Source organism: Monodelphis domestica, chromosome 1 (genome assembly GCF_027887165.1).
Source record: "Monodelphis domestica isolate mMonDom1 chromosome 1, mMonDom1.pri, whole genome shotgun sequence".
Lineage (NCBI taxonomy): Eukaryota > Metazoa > Chordata > Mammalia > Didelphimorphia > Didelphidae > Monodelphis > Monodelphis domestica.
The window spans coordinates 422950369-422967057 of NC_077227.1; the positions used below are offsets into that span (position 1 = coordinate 422950369).

At 38.7% G+C, this 16689-nt stretch overlaps 1 protein-coding gene across 3 annotated transcripts in view; it reads left to right on the top strand.

The window, feature by feature from the left end:
- Positions 1–272: 272 nt before the first annotated feature.
- LOC100016779 (prostaglandin G/H synthase 1) overlaps positions 273–16689 on the top strand; it is a 63453-nt gene continuing 47036 nt past the window's right edge. Inside the window, exons 1-2 of one of the 3 annotated variants that reach the window (XM_056812097.1) lie at positions 273–818; positions 1182–1253. In XM_056812097.1, coding sequence (XP_056668075.1) covers positions 812–818; positions 1182–1253 — 79 coding nt within the window. In that variant the 5' untranslated portion in view covers positions 273–811. The remainder of the gene's footprint in view (positions 819–1181; positions 1254–16689) is intronic. The other 2 variants (XM_056812098.1, XM_056812099.1) reach the window with 2 other exon arrangements.

The window sequence follows — 16689 nt, forward strand, 5'->3', positions numbered from 1 at the left end:
CAGGAGAAAGGGTCAGGGACAAAAAGGAGAACCTAGCAAAATTTACCAATATGGGGTCAGAGGACTTCGGTTTCCATATTAACTGTGCTACTCACTAGCTGAATGACCTGGGGCAAGTCACTTCCCTTCTTGGGTCTTAGCTTCCTCCTTTAGAAAATGGGTCACAGAGCATTAGAAGGTCTCTTAAGGTACCTTCTACTTCTCAATTTTGTAATTCCATGATGCTGTTTTAGGAACAATAGTTCGTGCAATGTAGGGCAATGGAAAGATTCCAGAACCACACCATCTGGGTGTGGAACAGGGGATAGACTTGTTCTGGTTGGCCTTAGAGCGTAGGAGCAGTGGGGTTTGGAAGAGATCCAGAGAGGCGCAGAAAGGACTTCGGAATAATTAATTAGAAACGAAATTAACCACGAAAAGAGCTTCTTGCCTTCCCAGGTAGTGAACTGCCCATTTCTGGAAGCGTTCAAGCAGCTTCTAGTCAGAGATGCTATAAGAAGGCCCTTACTGGGAGTACGGATTTGCCGGTCCCTTTCAGGGTTGTGAATATACGATTCTAAAACTCCAGGAAACCACTCCGCAGACTCCGTAACTTCTCTGGGGCCCCATTCAACCGCCCCCCGCAAGTCCGAGGGGGCGGGGCTGACTGGGCTTGGGGAGCGGGAGAGCTAAGAGAAAGGACGGGGAGGAGCCGAGGCAGCCAGCGCAGGGCTATAAGGGGCTGGAGCCCGCATTGGTCAGGGTTTCTGGTAACTAGCGGACGGAGGCCGGCTGCCTGCCAGCTGCTGCACTCTTAAAACTCCTGCCCACCATGACTTGTGAGTTCGGTCAGAGCAGGGCTCCTCTGTCCCCCTTTCCCACCCTCCCTTTTCCTTTATTCTTTTCTCTTCACTTTCTTTTCTTCTTCCTCTCTTCTCCTGTTTCTCATTCCCCCTTTCTCGTATTTGTCCCTGTCTTCTCGCCTCCCACCTCTCTCTCTCCCCTTTTCCTTTCATTTGCTCCCCCCTATGTCCTCTCATCTCTTCTTCTCATTGTTTTTTCCCTTCCCTTTTCTGTTTGTTTTCCTCTTTTCTTACTTTTCCCTTTTCTACTTCATCTCCCTCTATCTCTTTTCTTTATCATCATTTTGTACTTTGTCCTCTTCTCTCCATCCTGACCTTTTTCATCTTCTTCCTCCCCAGGGTCACATCTCTCAGTCGGGCTATTGTTATTGATGCAAACTGTGTCTCCTGCTCCAGAGACTCCTTCTACAGGTAGGTCTCATTCTGGACATTCCGGGGACAGGAAGATCTATCCCCTGGATGCAGCTGGGAAGTGGGGGAAGGGACAGGAGAGTCTCCATTAGGAGCTCTGCAAATTCTTAGGGTCAGTGAGAAAGGAAGGGTTCTGGTGGTCCATTTTGGCATTGGTGGTCAGAGAGAGGGAGTATCCTGGGGATTTACTATATTGGAACAATTCCTGCCCATACCCTTTCTACACTCCCTGGAAAGCAATCATCAGCTAGGCAGTCACTTCTCTAGGCCTCAGTTTCCTCATCTCTAAAACAAGGAAGTTGGGCTAGAAGGTCTTTAGAGTTTAGCTTTAATAGTCTTTGTTCATTGCTTCAACATTTTGTGTCTGAAGAAACTTTGCAGCTTTAATATTCTGTGTTCTATGTCTATCATTCCACCTTTAAGGCTTTTACGCATCCAGATATTCTTTTTGCTATTGTTTTGTAAGTCAACAGATATTTATTAAGCATTTACTGTAAATGAGAAATGATTTTAAGTACTAGGGATACAAAGAAAGGAGGGGAAAGACACTGTTCCTGTCCTCACGGAGCTCACATCTTAACAGGCGAGAATTACGTATGTAACAACTATGTATATAAATGTTTATAGTACAACTGGGAGATAGTCTTAGAGAGAAGGCACTAGCATCAGAAGTAGGCATTAGGAGGGGAGAGGGAGATTGAGAAAGTCCTTTGCAGAAGGACACTATATTCTAAGATCCAGGCCAGAGAAAAAGCTCTTCTGGGTTTGAGGAAGGCAGTGCCTAAGGGGTATGGGACATGCCTGAGTTGGGTTAATGCATTGTTTTCCAGGAAGGCTGGTTTGAGAGGCAGTGTCAGAAGAAATTTCCTCTCACTTCACTTTTTACCCTTCTCTCTTTTCCTTCTCCCCCATCTCTCCCATCTCCTATTCCCCTCCCTTGCCTCTCACCCTTATGTTTGTAGGCACTGTCCACTGGTGGGGCTGTTTCCTACTTAGCTACCAAGGAAGAGGTGGGCCCCAGAGAGATGAGATGAGGGATGAAGAAGAACAGAGAGGGGTGAGAGAAAATGATCCCCTTCTCTATTCATTTTTTTACTCTAAGCAGGAGGAAGAGAATGAATATCATACTAGTACCTCTTGAGCATCCCCTCTTCTTCTCTCCTCATGGAAATGAAGGGAAAGATTTAGGCTCCATGCCTCTTAACCTTTGCCTTCCCATTTCTTATCATCTACCTTCTCATTATCATAGATTTGTTTCTCTCCTCAACTCCCCATTCAAAATTATTTAGTGAGTTGATTATTTTCTTGGTGTCTTACTTGTATTAGGTTTGAGTTGAACTTAATTTCCTCCTCTGTGAAATTATGTATCCTCATTCTGTTTTCCAGATGTTAGTACATACACATCTGGGAGTCCTAGTTACATCTGAGGACTTTTAGACATGTTGTTTCCTCTCACAAAATAACATTTATATGGCATTTTATAAATATACTTTATATTTATGTAAATATAAAGATACTTTATAAATATTATCTCATAATAACATCTCAGCAACCCTATAAAATAGGTACTATTATTTTGATTTTTCAGGTGAAGAAACCAAGGCAAATAGAAGTTAAATGAGTTGCGCAGGGTTTACAGAGCTAGGAAGCCTCTGAGGTGGGGTTTGAACTTGGGTCTTCCTAACTTCAGGTATAGCCTTCAATCCAGTTCACTGCCTCACTTCCTGAGCATTTCTGGTTCATACCCAGGGGTTCTTTTGATTTCAAAAAGGTTGTCTGTAGTATTTAGTGCCTTGTAAGAGCTAAGTTACCTGGGTTTGAGTCTCAGCTTTGTCATTTATCAGTTCCATGAATTTTGGGCAAATCCCTTCTCTCTGGGCCTTATTTCCTGTCATTGTAATGTGACGAGTTTGGACTAGATGACCTCTAAGATCCTTCCTAGCTCAAATGTTTTATGTCCATCAGATCATAAGAACATACATTTTATATTGGAATTATTCTTAGAGACCAGAGATCCTACTTCCTCATTTTACAGATGAGGAAACTGAAACCTGGACAAATAAGGTACAGAATGCAAATTGGAAGCCAGTCCTGTAGATTCAAAATTCATAATGGGAAAAGAACAACTTTAATGAAAAGGAAGGGAGTCCCTTCTTGTAACAATCTTTTGAGGTAATTAATATAAATGTACCTAAGTAAGGAATATAAGTTATTGTCCCCATTTCATACATGAGGAAACTGAGTCTTGAAGAGTTTTTGACTTGCTAATGGTCCTACAAGTAAGTTCTAAAGTCCCATTCAGGTTTAAAATACTATGACCATCTTATTGATTCAGGAAAAACCACTGGCCAAGAGATTACTCCCTTCCCTCTTTACCCTACCTTACTTCCTGCTGCTTTTTTGCTGGAGGGCCCTGAACTGGGATTTCATCACCCTGAGGATGATGGGGAAAGAGAGAGGCTCAGAATCTCTTTCCCTCCAGGGTTAGGTAAAGCAGCTCTCTGGGCCTAGAAGTTTGGGTTGTGTGCCTCCTGGCCACAGTCTTCCTAAATTAGGTCACAAGAAGTCACAGAATCAGAGAATTTAGAATTGGGAGGGATTTTAGACATCAGAGAGCTAGTGGTTTTATTCTCATTTTATACACTATATGGATAAATTGAGGGAAGTACTTAGGTCTATGCTCTAAGGTCCTTATGGCTCTAACATTCCACGTTCAATGGTTCAACTAGACAATTTCTAATCCATTCCCCATTACCTTGAGGGGGAGGGGATGCTGGGCGTTGGGCTGCAGTATGTGGAGCCCCTTCCCTCCACCATGCCTCCATTTCCTAGTGTTTAGCGATGACCCAGAGAGGGTAGATGACTTGTCTGGTGTTCCACAACAAGTTATAGATTAGAATCCAGGTTTCTTGACTTCTGTGCTTTCAGGCAACAATTTTTGACAAGATCCTGCACCAGATATAGTGGGTTTTAGCCAAGTCTTCACTTTCTCCCCAGATCCATTCAATTGGCAAATCTTGATCAATTCTGCTTCCAAAAAATTCCCTCTCATATGTCTCCTCCTTACCACACCCATAATGATTTAAATTCTGGCCCCATCACCTCTTGGCCAGTCTAGCAAAATGACCTCCTAATTGTTCTTGCTTTAATCTTTCTTGCTTTAGTCTTGTCCCTTGATAATCCATCCATTATATTCTCCTCCAAAAGCTCTGATGGCTCCCTATTGCCTTGACAATAAAATATAAACACTTCTGCTTAGCCTCAAAGCCCTACATGATCTAGCTACAACTATTACACATTAATTTCCTTCATACACTCTGTGTTCCAGCCAGTTTGGCTTTCTTGCTGTTCATTGGCCATAAGCTCCCATCTCCCATCTGGAGTGCACACCTTTTTACTTCTAACTCTTAGAATCCCTAGTTCCCTTTAAAGCTAAGCTCAACTATCAACTTCTTCATGATTCCTTTTCTGAACTCCTGCCCTGGGATTCTAGCCCCGCTGCCTCCCATTACTTTGTATTTATTGGTGAATGCATAATTTCCCCTTATAGAATACATACTTTTTGAGGGCAGGGACTATTCTATTTTGATTTTTGTATATCTAGTACTTAGCATAGTGCCAGGCATACAGTAAGCATTTATTGAATGTATGTTGGTAGATTGATAGAAGAGGGCTAAGACAGGATCTCTTTCCACTAGGAGCTTCAATTTGGAAATGACTGTGTGACCTAAGGCCTCTCACTAGGCCTCAATTTTATATATATACATATTCTTTTTTTCTAACATATATCTATATCTGTATGTATATATTTTATGTACATCTGTATCTGTATGTATATATGAGATATTATTTTATTTTTTCCTAATTTTGTGTAAAAACAATATTGGACATTCAGTTTTTTAAAAAAAAAAATTGAGTCTTGAATTCTCTCTGTGCCTCTTTCCTTGCCAAGATCATAAGCAACCTGATGTAGATTTTACTTGTGTAATCATGTAAAACATTTCTCCATATTGGTCCTTTTATTGTTGAGCTAAACTTAAACAAGAAGTTAAAAAAACACCCCCCAAAATGAAAAAAGAAAGTGAAATACAGTATGCTTCAGTCTGGATTCAGTCTCTATCAGTTCCTTCTCTGCAGGCATTTTTCATCCTGAGTTCTTTGGAATTGTTTTGGATCATCATATTGCTAAGAAGAGCTGTCATTCATGGTTTTTTATCGTACAAATTTGCTATTACTGGCACAATGTTCTCCTAGTTCTGCTCACTTCACTTCAGTTTAGAGTATTGGGCCTGGAGATGGGAGGACCTGGGTTCAAGTTTGGCCTCTAGCATTTCCTAGCTGTGTGATCCTGGGCAAGTCACTTAACTTCAATTGCATAGCCCTTATTGTCCTTTCTGTCTTAGAATGGATACTAAGACAGAAGGAAAAGGTTTAGAAAAGGAAAAATAAGTTAATAGCTTAGATGAGGTATCTTTAAGGTCCGGGTCAATGCTTTAGGTTTCATTCATCTAATATAGAATAATGTATGTTCTGATATTGCTTCCAGCTATACCATTCTCTAATCTAAGAATTGGTGGGTGGATTTGCCTAGATGCAAGAAAAAGAGAGAACATTCTTAGTTTGGAGGCAGAAAACCAAATGGGTTGTTTGTGGAACTGCTTGACTCAGCTTGGCTAGAACATAGAGTATATGGAAGGGTGAGTATGATAAGTAAGAACGGAAGGAAAAGTAGGAGCTGGATTAGGGCAGGCCTTGGAAGTCTGCTCCAAGCAGCTTGGATTTTAGAGTTTTGTGAGCAGGAGAGCAACGAGATTAAAGCTTTGCATTGAGAAGAGGGTGCATCATCTGGATTCCTAGATGTAGACCTAGAAAAGATCCGAGGGCTCATCTAGGCCAGTTCCCATCTCATCTTACAGGTGAGGAAATGAGGGCCCCTAGACATTAAGTGACTTGCCCAAGGAGACACCGGCAATACAGAGGTCCTCTGATCCTAGAGCCAGCACTCTTCCTGCTGAACAGGGAAGGAGAGAGCAGGTGGTGGTGCATGAGGTGATGAGGGTCTGGACTCTGGCTAGAGGTACTGGAGTTGCAGAGAAGCAGACAGCGTTCATTTTTCATGTGGGAGAGCCTTGTTTTCTCAAAGAGAATGAAAGCAACTTGAAGGGATAGGACCCTGAATGCATCCTCCCCACCCCAGTGCTCAGACCCCAGAGAGACCTTAATCCATACCGGATAATTATCCCTCAGCAGCCCTTCTCGCATTCTACTGAGGGGGAATGCCCTCCCTTTGCCTTTCCTTGTACCCCTAGCATTTAGCACTGTTCATGGGCCCTACAGGCTCTAGAAATGCTTGATGAATAAGGTGTTAGAATGGAGGAAATTGAGCCCCAAAGGGGAAGTGTCTCAAGCTGGCCTGCAGCCGATCTAGGATTCAATCCTAAAGCCTTCTGACTCAAAGGCCAGCTCTGCACAACGATTGCTGTGCCAGTGTGGTCAGTCCAATCTCACTGTGACATTTGTATATGATGGCAGAGTTATTTTATTTACTCACAGAAAAGCAAACTCTTAGGACTTTTAGTGCAATGAAATAATATTGTTTGCTCATGGAAGGACTGGCACTCACATTTTAAGTGAAGTGTAGCTTGTAGATCACTATATCAGCTTATAGAGGAGGTACTCAAATTCCCTTTTTTGGAAAAGTTTCTGCTCCTTGGAGGATTGTGTAGGGGAGGGGAGAAGAGAGGACCTTTGGGTCTGCTTTCCCTGAGGCTAGGCCAGGGTGGGATCCTGGAGGCCCCCTGCACTCTAACCTTTTGACCCTGGTACCAGAGGATCCAGGAACTGGGGAAAGGCCATGCTTGTGTGGGGATGGGATGGGAAGGTTGAGAGGCCTCCTTTCCTTATTAGTTTTGGATTCCATGGACAGAATCTCTCAGGTTGTGGAGAGGCCTGGGCAAGGTCCAGGTGTTTCTTGGACTGGTACCCATAGGAAGGAATGTGGGATGACTGCCAGCCCTGCCTATCCCAAGCCCCTCCACTTTACAGAGTGTTTGGAGGCTGTGGCTGCTTTCTGTCTCGTGTCCTCCACCTTCTAACCTTTTCTCACTCCAGTTCTCATATAGGGGGAGGGAAAAGGGAGGAAGACAGGAAGACTAGGATTTCTTGTAGGCCCCCTTACTCCTCCCCTCACTACTATCCAACTGTTGCTCCAGTTATTTGGAGACAGGGTTCACTGAACAGCTGTGGGTTGTTTGCTGATGATGACAGACCCTCGCTGAATAGCCTGGCCAGGAGGGATTAAGTAGGTAAGATCACTCGCCCCCTCACTCTGACCCAGAGGAATCTAGCATCTCTTGTTTATGCTCTTTCAGTATCTTTGCACCAGACTTCAGCAATTTCTCTAAATATTATTCTTAGCAGATTACAGAAGAACAAATCTAAGCCTCTCCCACCTTATCCAAGCCTGGGTGTTTTTCCTTCTTTACTTCTCAAGCCTTTCCTCTTTCTGCTCTGAGTCACATGCATCCAACTGCTTATGAGAAGGCTTGAACCAAAGTAAACCCATATTCAGTTATGCAGTTCAAGCTTAGCTTTTTGGTGACTCAGGGATGGAGAGGGAAGGCTGGATGGAAAACCTTGAAGGAACAATGCCAAGGTGAACAGAAAACAGAGAAGACAACAGGATTTCTTCCTAGAATGATACATGTTAGAGCCAGATGGGACCTCAGACCAAAGGATGGCAGAGTTGGAAGTGAAATTAGAGTCTTGGAACTTGGGAAAGAAGTTGTTGAAGGGTAGCCATTAATCAATCCTTCCCTCATCCCAAGAATAAATTTGAAGTGAAGACTTGGGAAGAACTCTCTCTCTGAGAGTTGACCTCTGGCTGGGGGCCATGGAACCAACCTGGGGGTTATTATAATGGTATTTTGGGTATATTTGTTCAGGGCAGTAGACTCTTTTTGAAGACAGGGAGATGGCCAGTGACCTTTTAAGGTATTTCCACTTAGCCTGGGGATTCTTCTATCCCAAAACTGGGTCCTCTGGGAAAAGGGGAAAGTCAAATCCAGGTCTTCAAACTGGCCTCTCACAGCTGTCCTGGCTTCATCCTAATGTTCATCATTAGCATTGCACTACCCCAGACATAGATTACTGGTGTCTTCTACATAGCTTTTGGAGAAAGTAGGTGGTATGTGTTTGAAAGGAGAGGAAGAATTGAAAAGATACTAGGGGAAAATGCATCCCTTGAGCCCTTCTGATGGGCTAGATTTCATAGCTACTCAAAGATTGTGACTAAGAGACCTCTAAATAAATGTTCAGATGCTCCTTATGTTTATTGAAAAAAAATGAAAAAGGAAGGGGGGAAGGGAAAATGAGGAGAAGAAGAGGGAGTGGAAAAGAGGAGGAAGACTAGGAGAGGATAATAACAAAGAGGAAAAAGTGAAGGGGACTCAGGGTTGAGGAGTAAGAGCTGAGAAGGAAAGAATGTAGGGCAATTGGGCCAAATTGGGGTGGATAAGAAGTTTGTCTATTCTCTCACAACTTCTCTGTTGCAGTCTTAAACCTTCTGGAGACGTTGGGAATCTGGGACAATGTGAGTGAGCATCAGGTACCTGAATCCTCTGATAATGCAGGGACTGGATTTCTTGGTGCAGAACTCAAGGATTGTAATAGGAGATATTTAGGCTTGGATATAATGCCTGAACTTGGCCTTCTGAGGTCTGCTGTCATGGAATCCCAGAAGGTTACAGCTGGGACAGAATTTTAGGTCACACTGTTTAGTGTGATGCCTTAACTTTAGAGGGATAAAGGAAGTGACTTGCCCAAATTTGCATATTTAGTTACTGGCAGAAGCATGAATAGGACCCTTGGCCTCTTCACTCCCCAGCCCAGTGCCCCTTCCAACATTTGATCAATTCATGGAGTTTTCATGATAAAGGAGCATAACTTGATTCAGGGTCTAAGACCTGGGTTTCTGTCCCAGCTTTGGCATTTGGGTGACCCTATCCCTTTATCTCCTTATGTTCTAGTCTTTTTTTTTTCTCTATAAAGTGGGAATAATGGTTACAAGGGGTACATTGGAGAAAATATTACATACTGTTTACTAAACTTCTCTTCCATAAAATGGGGATTCATAATCCTTGTCCTGCCAACCTTACAGGTTATAAGGAATGTGCTGGAGAAATGGGAGTTATTATTATTGTTATTCTTTGGCTTAAGGGTTTAAGGTGTGGGAAAAAGGAAGCTCCAAACAGCCTGTGCCTAGAGGCTAGCAACTTCTTAAGCAGACTGCTTTGGGTAAAGGAGACAGTATCAGCCAAGGCCTTTCTCCTGGGGTCCCTTTGCCCCTGATGTCATCCCTGATTCTGGCCAGACTTGCTATTGGATGGGTTTGATTGGTAAAGTTGAATCTCCCAGGAGTTCCTCTCATGCCCTGCTTTCCTTATTGGCTCTGAGTCTTCCATTTCTTCAATGACCTTCTCCTATGCTATCAGTGCTCTAGCTCATATCAAACAATGCCCATTGTGCAGATGAAGGATTAAGCAAAGTTATTTGCATGATTTTCTTGCACTTTGTATTTGGGAATAGGGTAGGACTTGGACCATGGACTCTTCTCTTCTTTTTTCCACATTCCTCAAGTTGTAGGATCATATAAAAGGAGAGTTGGAAGAGACCCATAGAGGCTCTCCAGTCCAATGCCAGGAGGGGGAAATCTAGGGCCAGAAGGTTAGATAACTTGCCCAAGGTCTTACTGGCAATAGTTATCAGTGGTAAGCTTTCATCCCAGGTCCTTTGTAGAACCAGAACTCTTCCCATTCTAACTCACCTTAAATGGAGCACCTTTCTGGGAGGTGAAGTTAGCTATGGTATCTGCATCTTCTTTTTTTTTTTTTCATTATTTTTTTTTTAAAATATATTTTATTTGATCATTTCCAAGCATTATTCGTTAAAGACATAGATCATTTTCTTTTCCTCCCCCCCACCCCCCATAGCCGACGCGTAAGTCCACTGGGCATTAGATGTTTCCTTGATTTGAACCCATTGCTTTGTTGATAGTATTTGCATTAGAGTGTTCATTTAAAGTCTATCCTCTGTCATGTCCCCTCAACCTCTGTATTCAGGCAGTTGCTTTTTCTCGGTGTTTCCACTCCCATAGTTTATCCTTTGCTTATGAATTATGGTATCTGCATCTTCTTATTCTGCCTACTCACCACTTCTCTTCACAACCCTTTCCCCCAATAGATTTATTGGCCATTATAGCTGAAAGGGACCCTACAATGTTAGAGCTGGAAAGGACCTTGGGATACGGAATATAAACAAGAAGTTAGAACAAAAAATGTCAGGACTCAGAATAAAATTTCAAAGCTGGAAGCAACTTTAGAATATAGAGTTGGAAGGGACCTCAGAATATAACATTTTTAGAAGTGAACGAGCCAGTTGCTCATATTTAGGCTGAGCCAATATAGTGAAAATGATAATCCTACCTAAATTAATTTACCTATTCAGTACCATTCCAAACAAACAATCAAAAGATTATTTTATAGAACCAGAAAAAGTAACAACAGAGTTCATCTGGAAGAACAAAAGGCCAAGAATATCAAGGGAATTAATGAAAAAATTATGAAGGAAGGAGGCCTCGCCATACTGGATATCAAACTATACACTAAAGCGATAATCATCAAAACAAACTGGTACTGACTAAGAAATAAATTGGTGGATCCATGGAATAGATTAGGTAATAAATTAGGTAGTCAGTGTCCATAGCAATTTACTGTTTCATAGCTTTGGGGAAAAGAACTGACTATTTGACAAAAAACTGCTATGAAAGCTGGAAAGCAGTATGGCAGAGATTAGACATGGACAAATATCTACACCAAATATTAGGATAAAGTCATAATGGATACTTGTTCTAGAAATAAGGGATGACACCATGAACAAATTAGGGAACATGGAAAAGTTTACCTATTAGATTTATGGATATCAGAAGAATTCATGACCAAACAAGTTATAGAGAACATTATGAAAAATGAATGGATAATTTTAATTGCATTAAATTTAAAAGTTTTTGTACAAACAAAACCAATGCAATCAAGATTAGAAGGGAAACAACAAATCTGGGAAAAATGTATAACAAATGTCTCTGACAAAAGCCTCATTTCTCAACTATATAGAGAGCTGAGTCAAATTTATAAGAATTCAAAGCATTCCCCAATTGAAAAATGGTGAAATAAGCAGTTCTCAGAGAAAGAAATTAGAACTATCCATAGCTATATGAAAAAATGTTCCAAATCACTATTGTTTAGAGAAATGCAAGTTATAACATCTTTGAGATACTATCTCATACCTACCATATTGACTAACATGACCAGAAAAGAAAATGATAAATGATGGAAGGGATATGGAAATATTGGGAAACTGTTGTTGGATCTGTGAACTGCTACAACCATTCTGGAGAGCAACATGAAATCAGGCTCAAAAATTTTTGACCTAGCAATACCACTACTAGGTCTATATCCCAAAGAGAGAAGGAATAAAGAACCTACTTGTACCAAAATATTTTTAGCAGCTCTTTTTGTAGTGGCAAAGAATTGCTATCACTTGGGGAATGGTTGAACAAGTTGTGGTATAAGTTGTAATGGAATACTAAGGAATGATGAATAGGATGAGTTCAGAAAAGCAAGGTAAGACTTATATGAAATGATGCAAAATGAAGTGAGCAGAACCAGGACAACAGTGCATTCAGTAATAGAAATGTTACATAATGATCAACTGTGAAATGAAAGTGGAAGGGCCCTTAGAAACCACCTATTCCTTCTCTCTTCCACCTTCTGCCCCCTGCTTTTTTTGGTAATAAAACAGGATTACAGAAGGAAATCACTTAGCAAGGTATTAATACTTAAAGTTGCTGGGTATCTGTTCATTTTTTCCTTTTTAATAATTTTTGTTTTTTGTTAATTTGAACTTGATATAAACTGGTTTGTATTGAGCCTGAATCTATTCCATACAACTTATTTTTTTAAAGAGAATAAAAACATTGATTTCAAAATTAGTTTTTTTGTTTGCCTCTTCCTTTGAAATTCTTTCTATTATGTGCATTTAAAAACTGCCCAGTGACACTTTTATTTCTTTCCTTTTGTTCTAGCCTTATTATTACTATTCTTTTTCCTCTCTGCCTCTCCTTCCTCACTCCCTGTCACTTCCCCAACAACTAAAAACAAATTCTTCCTCCTGACAAAGAGTTGTAGTCAAATAAAACACCTGTTGTTCAGTATGAGCAAAAATCTATGTCCTATTCATCATCCTGAGTCAATCACCTCTTTCTTAGGAGATAAAAAGCATGGATCATCAATGATGATGTAAAATAGTGTAAATATAGTAAAATAGTGTTGCTCTTTACATTGATCAATTTCCTCAATATTGAACTACTCCTTCATTCCTAATATAAATCCAACCTGGTAAGATTGTATTTATTTTCTTAGTATATTGTAGTATGTTGCTGTAGCCTTTTTCTCTTAATATTTTATTCAGTATCTTTGCGTCTATATTGATTAGGGATAGTGGTTTTTAGTTTTTTCTTTTTCTCTGCTTTGTCTCTCCCTGGTTTAGTTATCAAGGCCATAGTTATGTAATTGAAGGAATTTGGTAGGATCTTTTCCTCATTTTGCAAAGATCTTATATGACAGAATTCATTGTTCTTAGAATATTTGATAGAATGCACTTATATTTGGTCCTAGATGTTTTCCTTTGAGAATTTACTTATGTCTTGTTCATTTTATTCCCTATGATTAATCCATTTAATTTCTCCAGTTCTTGTCTTTTAATTTGGGAGTTTTATCCACTGACACCTCTATTAGGCCAAATGCCCCAAAGAAATTAAAGAAAGGAGAAATGGACTCTATTGTGCAAAAAAATATTTATAAGAGATCTTATTTAAGGCAAAGAACTATAAATAATTGGGAGATAGCTGAAAATATTATAATATATAAGTATAATAACAGATAACATAAATGTAATCTATTATGCCATGGAATTGATGAAACAGATAGTTTCAGAGAAAACTGGGAATATCTGTATGAACTGATATAGAGTGAAATAAATGGAACCTAGAGAAAAATTTATAAAATAATAGTATTGTAAAGTCAAACAACTTTAAAAGATACAAGAAGTCTAATTAATACAATGATCAACCATGATTCTAGAGTACTGTTAACGAACTAGGCTACCTCTTTCTGAAAGAGAGGTGACAGATTCAAGATGTAGAATGCAACATGAACATGGACAATGTAAAAATTTGTTTTACTTAACAATGTACGTTTATTGAATGGTTTTGTTTTTCTTTTTTCTTTTCTTTTCAATTAGGAAGGGGGGGAAGAGAGAGAAAATTAATGCTTCTTAATTGCAAGATAAAATTAAAAAATCAAGATATACTTGTGCAAATAAATGTTAGACTGCTTTATTTGTTGTCAGTTTTGTTGGTATCTAGGGCGAATAGTTCCTTCCCTTTTCTTTTCTTGGGAATTCTGTGTTTTAATTTTTGTTACTTGCAATTAGTTTTATTTTCTTTGTTTAAAACAAATCAGACTTGCTAATAGTCTCCATATTATTGTTATTTTAATAGCTCTTTGTTTTACCTATTACTTTATAGTTCTTTTCCCTTCAATTTATCTCTTTTTTGATTTTTAGAATTTTTATTATGGTATTTAGTTTAAAAATATTGCCTTTCTGGTTTTTTTTTTTTAGTTTAATTGCATGCCCAATTCACTGATCTAGTCTTTCTCTTTCATTAGTGAAATTTGTCAAATTTGTAAAATTTCCTCAATGGACTGTTTTTGGTTTGTCTCAGAGTTTTGAATGTATTCTTATTTTTGTAGTTTACTATGAAGAGATTCTCAGTTGTTTGCATAATTTGTTTTTTCCCTACCAGCTCTTTATTTTTATTTTATTATTATTTTTTACCAATTACATGTAATAAATTTCCACATAAATTTTCTGAAGTTGTATGATCTAAATTGCCTCCTTTTCTCCCCATTCTCAGAGCTGGCAAACAATTTGATCTGGTTATACATATTTTATCATGCAAAATATATTTTTATATTGTTCATTTTTGTAAGTGAAGAATCACATAAAACCAAAATCCTAAACCAAAAACTTAAATAAACAAGTGAAAAGTAGTATTCTTTCATCTGCATTCTGACTCTAACAGATCTTTCTCTGGAGGTGGATAGCATTCTTTGTCATAAATCCCATTCACCACAAATTGTCATAATACAATGTCCTGGATTGCTAAGAATAGTGAAATTTATCATAGTTGATCATTCAACAATATTGCTGTTACTATGTACAATGTTCTTCTGGTTCTGATTATTTCACTCTGCATTAGTTCAAGTGGGTCTTTCCAACCTTTTCTGAAATCATCCTGTTCATCATTTCTTATAGCACAATAGAATTTCATCACCAGCATTTACAACACTTTGTTCAGTATTCCCCAATTTATGGACATCCCTTCAATTTCCAATTCTTTACCACTACAAAAAGAGCTGCTATAAATATTTTTGCACAAGTAGGTTCTTTCCCCTCTTTTTTGATCTTTTGGGGATTCAGACCTAGTAGAGTTATTACTGGACCAAAGGATCTGCATTGTTTTGTAGCCTTTTGGACATAGTTCCAAATTGCCCTTCAGAATGGTTGAATCAATTTACAACTCCACCAGCACTGCATTAGTGTCCTAATTTTGCCAAATTCCCTCCAATATTTTATCAGTTTCCTTTATTGCCATATGGGCCACTCTAATAGGTATGAGGTGGTACTTCAGAGTTGTTCTAATTTGCATTTCTCTAATCAAGAGTGACTTAGAACATTTTTTTATATGATTATTGATAGCTTTGATTTCTTCATCTGGAAACTGCTATTCATCTACCAATTCTTTAGCATTAAATTATACACTATTTTAATTTGAACCCTATCTTTTTATTGTGCTGTAGTCAATATAGGATATATTTAATATTTTTGCTTTTCTTTTTTTCTGACAAAAGTTTATTTACAAAAACTTCAATTAGTTTTGCTTGAAAATTACAATGTTCAATATTATCCTTTTAGTAGAGGTGCTTAATATTAGACACAATGACATCTATAGAATAACTTCAGTTTAAGGATGAATACAGTTTATAAGACTATGGACAATAGAGTATGTTTCGTATAGAGAAAGGCACAATAGTTCTTTCAGGGATCAACAAATTGTTACATTATTATTATCATTAAAAAACCAGTGCCTTTCAATGATTTTTGTAGAGTTTTAGAGCTAGAAGAGACCTTTTGCAAATTATTTTGTAGAGATCCTTTCATTTTACATCTGAAGAAACTGAGGTCCTGAGAGGGTCAGTGGCTTGTCCAAAGCCACACAACTGGTTAGAGCTAGGTGTAGAACCCAGGTCTCCTTACTACTAGGTCTATGCACAAACTAATTAAGTAAAATCATAGGTCCCAGATATGACACCTGCAGAATTCTCAAACTAGATTTCAATGTAAGTTTAAAATTGATAATTCAAGTTTCTCACTAATAATTTAAAGATCTGAACAATATTTTTGTGTTGCAAGTATTTAGTGAAGGTGCCAAGAATGTTTTAAAAAGTTATTAACCTTACATATTGAAAGAGGACTTTACTTTCACTACCATTTTAAATATAATTTGATGGTTGGAGTTCTTGTGGCTATGGTTCAAAATCAGTTTCAAAACAAGCAGCAAATGCAGGTTTCCTGTCAACTGAGTTTTTTGAAATTCTTCACATTGATGTTTAGTGCCATTTCCCTACATCAGGCAAAAGGATTTGGAATGCAAATGTGATCTGTCACTAACAACAGAATCTTAAAATAGAATACCATGCAGGAACGAGGTTTAGAATAACCATTTCAAAGTATTTGGTAATTAAGATTCAAACTATTTTTTCTTTTTGTAAACCATTCTTTTAAACAAGATGTGGGTTGGGACTTCATTGACTGACTTTTCTGCGAAATAAATAAATTTTGTAAAAAGAATCTACACTGTGCCAATTTTATACTAATTGTAAATCATTAACACATATCATAAATAAATTTCAACTAATCTACTCCCAATGCTTTAAGTTACCATTCAGTCTCTTCATCAGAGATTATAGATGCTTTTGATGTGGATGCAGATGGTAAGCCTCAGGCAACTGATGGTGCTTTGGCCATCTTTCCAGAGATTTCCGTTTCAGTTTTATCAAGCATCTGGTTCTGTAATATTTAATGTAATATTTGTCAATATCTTCTCTCTAACATTCCAATTGCTGTTTGTTTCACCTGATTGGCAGAAAGTCTAAAACTTGTTTTAGTTTTCCTTTCCATAATTCACAATATCCTGGCTTTCTTCTTCATCATCAGATCCATCAAAAATGTCATCCAGTGTATCACTGATCATTTC